Source organism: Cryptomeria japonica, chromosome 3, assembly GCF_030272615.1.
Source record: "Cryptomeria japonica chromosome 3, Sugi_1.0, whole genome shotgun sequence".
In the NCBI taxonomy this organism is placed as follows: Eukaryota; Viridiplantae; Streptophyta; class Pinopsida; order Cupressales; family Cupressaceae; genus Cryptomeria; species Cryptomeria japonica.
Genome location: NC_081407.1, coordinates 237,227,685 through 237,234,555, shown reverse-complemented (window position 1 = coordinate 237,234,555; position 6,871 = coordinate 237,227,685). Strand labels below are relative to the sequence as shown.

The 6,871-nt window shown below is 33.9% G+C and overlaps 1 protein-coding gene across 1 annotated transcript; it reads right to left on the bottom strand.

Moving 5' to 3' along the window:
• Window positions 1–1,067: 1,067 nt before the first annotated feature.
• On the bottom strand, window positions 1,068–2,238 carry LOC131074390 (uncharacterized). The gene is made up of 3 exons (XM_058011010.2): window positions 1,976–2,238; window positions 1,813–1,881; window positions 1,068–1,721 (listed from the first exon to the last, which is right to left on the bottom strand). Exons 1-3 carry the CDS (start codon window positions 2,117–2,119, stop codon window positions 1,269–1,271), a joined length of 666 nt encoding a protein of 221 aa, XP_057866993.2. The 5' UTR covers window positions 2,120–2,238; the 3' UTR covers window positions 1,068–1,268.
• Between the last annotated feature and the right edge of the window lie 4,633 nt (window positions 2,239–6,871).

Below are 6,871 nucleotides of genomic sequence, written 5' to 3'. Positions count from 1 at the left end.
CAATCAAGATTATCAATAATTAGATGTGGAGATTATATTTCAATCTCAAGAATAAATGCTAATGAGGATATACTACTAGAAAAAAATATTTGTTGACTTGCATTCATAATAGACCATCTTATTCACTAACTTGTATTTAATATAATTTCTATTTATTAATATGTGAGCAAACATTTTAGATATAACTATATCTTAATTTTTGTATTAATGCAATAGATTACAATCACTGATACATTCTTAGAATGGAGACGAGAAAAAAATATTATTTTCATGATGAATGATGAGCATGCTCCTAAAAATAAACGAAGACAAAGACATATTCTATTTAGAAGCTCTTCTCACGTTAGAATGGATAGAAAAAAATATGTTTGTTGTTATCTATCAGAATTAAATTGTATATATCAACTGATCTTTGTTATGTACCTGACAGAAGTCAACAGTTGGCCACCTGCCAAACCACATATCTTACTCCACCTTGTTTATTAGATTTCAGGGGTAAAATCAACCCATAGATCTTAGAGTGAAATAGTCCCCATAGCGAATTGTCTATCCAACAATCAGAATTCATTTTCAATTGCATTTTGCAAATTCAACCCACAAATTGGAATAAAACGATCTCCCATAAAGAATTGTCCATTCAACAATTAGAATGCATCTTTAACTGCTTTTCAGAAAAGAACTAGCCATGCAATCAGTAGAATGCTTCTAATTTGATCATTTTGTGTTTTAAAAAATGACTTATTAAAAAAATTAGAAAACACAATAACTATTAGAAAACATATCTCATTTAATAATTCATTTTGAAAAACACAAAATGATCACATTAGAAACATCCACTGACTGCCTAGTTAATTTCTTTCAAATACAATTAAAGGTCCATTCTGGTTATTGAATAGACGTTGTCCCGTATAGCAGTTATTTGAAGAGTTTTAGGGAAATTAGTTAAAAAAGGCTTCCAAAAAGTTTTTTAACGACATGCCGGACATCTATACCCACAACTTCAAACACACGTGTTAGTAATTTATTGATAGCATACAGTCAAAACCTGACATCAAGGATGCAGAAGGTCAAGAACGCAGGTGTTGGATTATTGGTAAAGGAAAAAGGTGTTCTATCCAATCGTTAATAAAGATATTACATTTGCATGAATCTTCCAAAGCCTTTGGCCTTGGATGGAACTTGCGTGCGTCTTACGCACCGAATCCCTTCAATAAAGATTGTAATACACCTGGATACAATCAAATATCCTGGAAATGTGTACGAAAAAATTATATCTTAAATCCAGGTGTGCAAGTTTTCGTTGTAAAGGTTTCTGTCGCGTATACAACCTGGCATACGTGATACTTTAGCTGTTTTGCCCCAGCCTCTTTCCAGTACGGCAGCGCAGGGTTGTTTTCTGGATACTTCACCATAGACAATGCAGATTGAATGTTATCCCACACACCCAAACCGATAATCCGCTTCCCGTCTAGCGAGTCATAGAAGGAATACGAATTTACGCCATTTAGCCGGTTAAAATAGGATTTGAGAATGGCAAGACAGGAGTAAGAGAGCATGTCTTGTCTCTTGGAGCTGCACTGTATCCTGCGAACGCTCACGATATCGCCCAATGACAGCCGCGCAAAGAGCTCGCCTGCGCTTGTCTGCTGGGAATTGAGGGTGAAGTAACCCGAGTCCACCATTTTCACCTCGCACTTTAATCTCTCGATAAACGCTGCTGCCTGCTTCAACCCATTCAGAAATTACTACCTACCGAATTCAATGATCGTTGATTCCTTTAGTTAATAGCAGTATTTTCATCAGCTAACTTACCTCAGGCAGATTTAAGGATGTTCTGTCATTGATTTGCGAACCCTCCTTTCCTACTGCAAAAACAGCAGCCTGTACCAAAAAACAAATTGAGGCAATTAAAACAAGGCAGCTCTTATTTCGATCATCTAACTATAGATAAATAAGAGAAAAGAGAGCCACATACCCATGAACAGTCGAAGCACCTGAAAATTGCGATGTTAATGTTGCGGGTGTTTTGTAAAGAAGCTGCCACAGCAGTCATGTGGACAATTACATCGTCGATGTCGCAGCCATTGTGGGGCTTGAAGATCCCAAACGACACGCTCATCCTTTTGATTTTAGCCGTAGAGAAAATAGGTACCGGTGTTCAGATCTGTCTGTTTGATAAACTGATTTGCAAGTGAAAGGCAGGGATATAAGGGCACAAGTCGCAACCATGAAGAAAATGGAGTGTGGTATGCTGGCACTTATATTGCTGACGTTTACAACAACATTTGGAGGGTCCAAGTTACAACACGGGCGCAACGCGTTTCGTTCTTTTACTTTAAGAGGTCTCTTAAATGGTCGACTAGAAATTCAGGTTCAACAAAACACGGTGATCGAGAAGCAATGTAAGGAAACTAAGGCGAAAAGTGACAGTTGTAGATAAGTATGTAAGGAATTGTCTATCCAGCCGACAGCCGACAGTATAATTGTGTTCTGTCTCTTTTCATTAACTATTTATTTGGCTGCCACGTTATGAACGCGCTCAACCCACTTACAAAACAAAATAACTCGCATTGGGAAAGACTGACTTTTTTTTTTTGGGATGTTTTTATTTTGGCTTTAAAATGACAGTATGGATTGATTAGTACGTGTGTTAGTCGAGGGTTTTACACCGTCGATTTTGTATTTAACGATTGCGATTGACTAACCTGTCGATTTTGTATTTAACGATTACGATTGACTAACCTGTCGCTAACACGCTATACGAAAGATCTGTTTTGAAACCAGAATAGACACAACTTTTTTCTGAAAGCTGAGGGCTCCATTCATTTGAATGGCATTGACCATAAGTACGTGATTTGGAAGTCTAACTGGCAATTTAGAAAATAAACATTGCTCCTCCATTCGTCTTTTCTGCTGCTGCTGCTTATTCTTCCTCGCTTGCTCGATTTTGGACTCCAGAGAAAACTTCCATGTCTGAGATCCTTTACAAACAAAAATTATCTGCCTTTATCCCGATTCGTAAACATTTCTCTACGTCTGGCGGTGATCAGAAGAAGTTAATCTAAATTAGGGAAATGGAAGAGGGCCACGAAATATCAAGATTGCTACGCGATTTGACCTGGTCGCATTTGCTCCAAAGATGCTATTTTTGGAAATCGGAAAAGAGTGAACATGATGGGAGGAGCTTTATTGATCATTTACAGGACTTAAGGAAAAGACTTATTTTTGCTCTAGCAACTAGACAGAAGCGTCTCAATCCCTCTTTGTCGAAGCTGGTTGAAAGTTATCTCGAGTTACTTGTCAATCGATGGCTTTCATTTGTAGCTCTCTAGAATCTTAAGCTTCATGGAACTGAATAATCTTCTTATGAGCTGGCTATTTTACGAGATAGAATCCCTCTCCACAACAAAAACTGAGGAGGAACCTTCAACCTTTCTTTATGAAACTAGAGAATCTCCGGCAGGACCTGTCTGCAATAATAAGAAAGACCTGCAACAGACCCCTTTCGAAAATTACATCCTTCCTGTAGAGTGATGAACAAACAAAATAAAAGAAAACAGAACAAATGAAGAATAATACTGGGAAATACAATATTTGCATTGTATTCTTTTATTTCTACTTATACCATGATAAGTATATTATTGAATATATAGACTCCATATATATTTCTAGGAGATGTTAGAATGGCTAAGAAAACCTTTAAAACAAAAATCCAGAAACTAATAGAAGTTTCTATGTGGTGGAAAGTTTTTGAATACTTGTGAAATAAATATTGTTATTTTTTTAGTACTTTCTAAATAAACATTATTATTCCTAATTTCTATCACTTTCAAACAATCTTATTCCTTAACATCATCTTTGAAGATTGGCTGTAATATTACAAGGAAGATGTAAAAAAGAAAGGAATATTATAGCGTTCCCTCTTCTTAATGTTCACCTCTAGCATAACAAGTATTCTTCGTAATTTTAAAAATTTGGCCTCAGTCATACTTCTAGTAAATTTATCAATTGTTTGTTCTTTTCTTGAACAAAATTATAGTTTAACAATAGTTGTTCGAACCAAACGTCTAATGTAGTGAACATCAAGATATGCTTTGTTTTAGCATAAAAAATTCGATTGTTTGCAACTTGGATGGTGCTTTGATTGTCACAATACAAAGTAGAAGCACAACTTTGAGGAAAACCAAGCTCAAATAAAGGATCTTGAATCCAAACTTCTTCCCTTCCTACTTCTTTTGCTGCTCTATATACTGATTTACAAGAAGACGATGTAGTTTGTTTTTTATTGCTCCAACCTGACCAAAGCTAAAAAATATAAACACCAATAGATTTTTTGTCATATATATCACCTTCCAAATATGAATTGTATATCCAACCAAAAAAATTGAAGACTTATAGCCATAATGGATGCCAATTTGCAATGTTCAACAAATGTATCACAAAATTCTCTTAGCAGCCAACCAATGACTTTCTTTAGGTGCCTACATAAATGTAGATACTAGATTGACTACAAAAACAAATATCTCTGGAGTTAGTCAAATAAACTAGAGGCTACCAATAAGCTATCTATATAAAGTGGCATGTACACTTTTAGATGTATATTCTTTGATAAGCTTAACTCTTGAAAGGGATTAGAGGAAGGTATGCATTTAAGCATATTATTTTTTTTCTAAAGGATCCAAAGCATAATTTAATTGTGAGAGAAATAATCCATCATGGAGTCTGCCAACTTGTAGGCCAAGAAAATGATTGAGCTCTCCCAAATCACTCATACAAAATGCCTTCTTAAGATCAGATTTTAAATCATTGATTAACCTAATATTTGATATGGAGCAATAAGTAAATCACCTACATAAACTACAATAAGAATAATTTCATCTTTGACCTTTTTCACATAAATATTTGGATCATATTTACACCTTTTAAACCCATGAAATTGAAAGTACCTATCAATAATCTCGTTCCATGCTCATTGTGCTTGTTTTAAACCATAAAATGGCTTCTTTAATCTGAAAAAAATGTTAGGATTTTCATGATCTAAAGAAAATGGTGGTTGATCCATATATATTTCTTTATATAATCTCCATTTAAGAAATCATTTTTAACATCCATTTGATGAATATGCCACCCAAGACTCATACCCAACAAAATAATATTTTGAATTGTATTCAATTTAATGATAGGAGCAAATACTTCTCCATAATGAACACCCTCTTCTTGATTGAACCCTTTTGCAACCAATCTAGGTGTGAATTTTTCTATAGCACCATCTGATTTAAATTTTGTTTTGTAAACCTATTTGAAACCAATAAAATACTTACTTTTGTCACAGGGCACAAGTACCCAAGTGTTGTTCTTTTGCAGTGCATCATATTCCTCTTTCATAGCTTGCTCCCATTATTTATTCCCTCTAGCTTCCTCATATTAAATTGGGTCATTTATGTCTAATACTCTGGGAATGAAAGGACTACCATTCCTTCCTTGGTTCTTAGGGCCTTGCCTATATATTTGTTTAACACTCTTTGTCTTTTGTCTAGCTGAAATGTAATCTTCTCCGTCATCACTACCTGAAAAAAGGGGCACCAGTCATAAAAATTAGTTTCATTAGTGGATACTTCATCTCCAACAATATAGGGATCATCGATTGTTGTAGAGTGAGAAGAAGTGGTTGAAAGTTGTTAATGTTCACCATAATTTACATCTCTATTGACAAAGGTTTTTTTGTTCTCAAATCCTATAACTTGTAAGTCTTTGATTGTTCACTATATCCCATAAACAAATACTTATGACTTTTGGTTCTAACTTTTGCCTCTTTTCATCTAGAATGTGTGCCTCAACAATAAACCCAAATACTTTAAAATAGCCAGTTTATTATTCACTACCACTCCATGCTTCTTTAGGGGTGATATTTGTGAGGGATTTGGTGGGGATTCTATTCACAATATGTGTAGCACAAGAAATAGAAAAACCCAAAAAAATTTATGCAAAATTTTAGAGTGCAACATATTATGAATCATTTCTAAAAGAGATATTCATTTATTCAATGACCCCATATTATTAAGGGGTATAAGGAATCGTTCTTTGCATCTTAATACAATAACTTTCACAAAATGATTTAAATTTATAATTGTAATATTCATCCATCTTGCATGTCCTTAAGAATTTAATTATTTTTCCATTTTGATTTTCAACTAATGACTTCAACTTTTGAAAACATCAAAACATTTTTTTTCCCTTTCAGTAAAATAAACTCATACTTGCCTACTATAATCATCAATAAATGTGAGAAGGTACCTAGAATCTAAAAGTGATGGATAACCTAGTTCACATAAATTACTATGAATGAGTTGTAGTGGATGATTAGCTCTCTATTATTTTTCTGATTGAAAATGATCTCCATGGTTTACTTAACACACATCATTCACACACACCTTCAAAAGCTATTTTTTTTGTTATTCCCCTAATCATATCCACTCTAACCATGTCTTGTAATTTTCTATAATTTATATATCCAATTCTAGCATGCCAAAATTTTGGCATGTAATTAGCTTAAGAAAAAGATACATGAGATAGAGTGTGTTCATCATCAACAAACCCAAAAAATTTAAAGAGACCATCTTTATGATAAACTCTACAAATAGCAATTACATTTCCTAGGTCTTTTATATCTCTAATAATAACTTGATTATTAGTGACAAAAAAACTCATATACAACTTGAGTAATTTTAAATATTCAAATAAGATTCATCCCTATGCCTTAAACCAATAAAAGAGTTTTCAAAGACCCATTTTTTACATTAGTTGTCCATGTTCCTAATATTGGAAGTTTCATTTTATTTCCAATTGTAATTTCTTGATCATAATTCTTCCC

Excerpts from the sequence above, each read along its gene's own strand:
- LOC131074390 (XM_058011010.2), bottom strand. The coding sequence starts at position 2,119 with ATGAGCGTGTCGTTTGGGATCTTCAAGCCCCACAATGGCTGCGACATC. Across the intron at positions 1,882-1,975 it reads GGTGCTTCGACTGTTCATGG|GCTGCTGTTTTTGCAGTAGG; the intron begins GTATGTGGCTCT and ends TTTTTGGTACAG. Across the intron at positions 1,722-1,812 it reads CATCCTTAAATCTGCCTGAG|GCAGCAGCGTTTATCGAGAG; the intron begins GTAAGTTAGCTG and ends GGGTTGAAGCAG.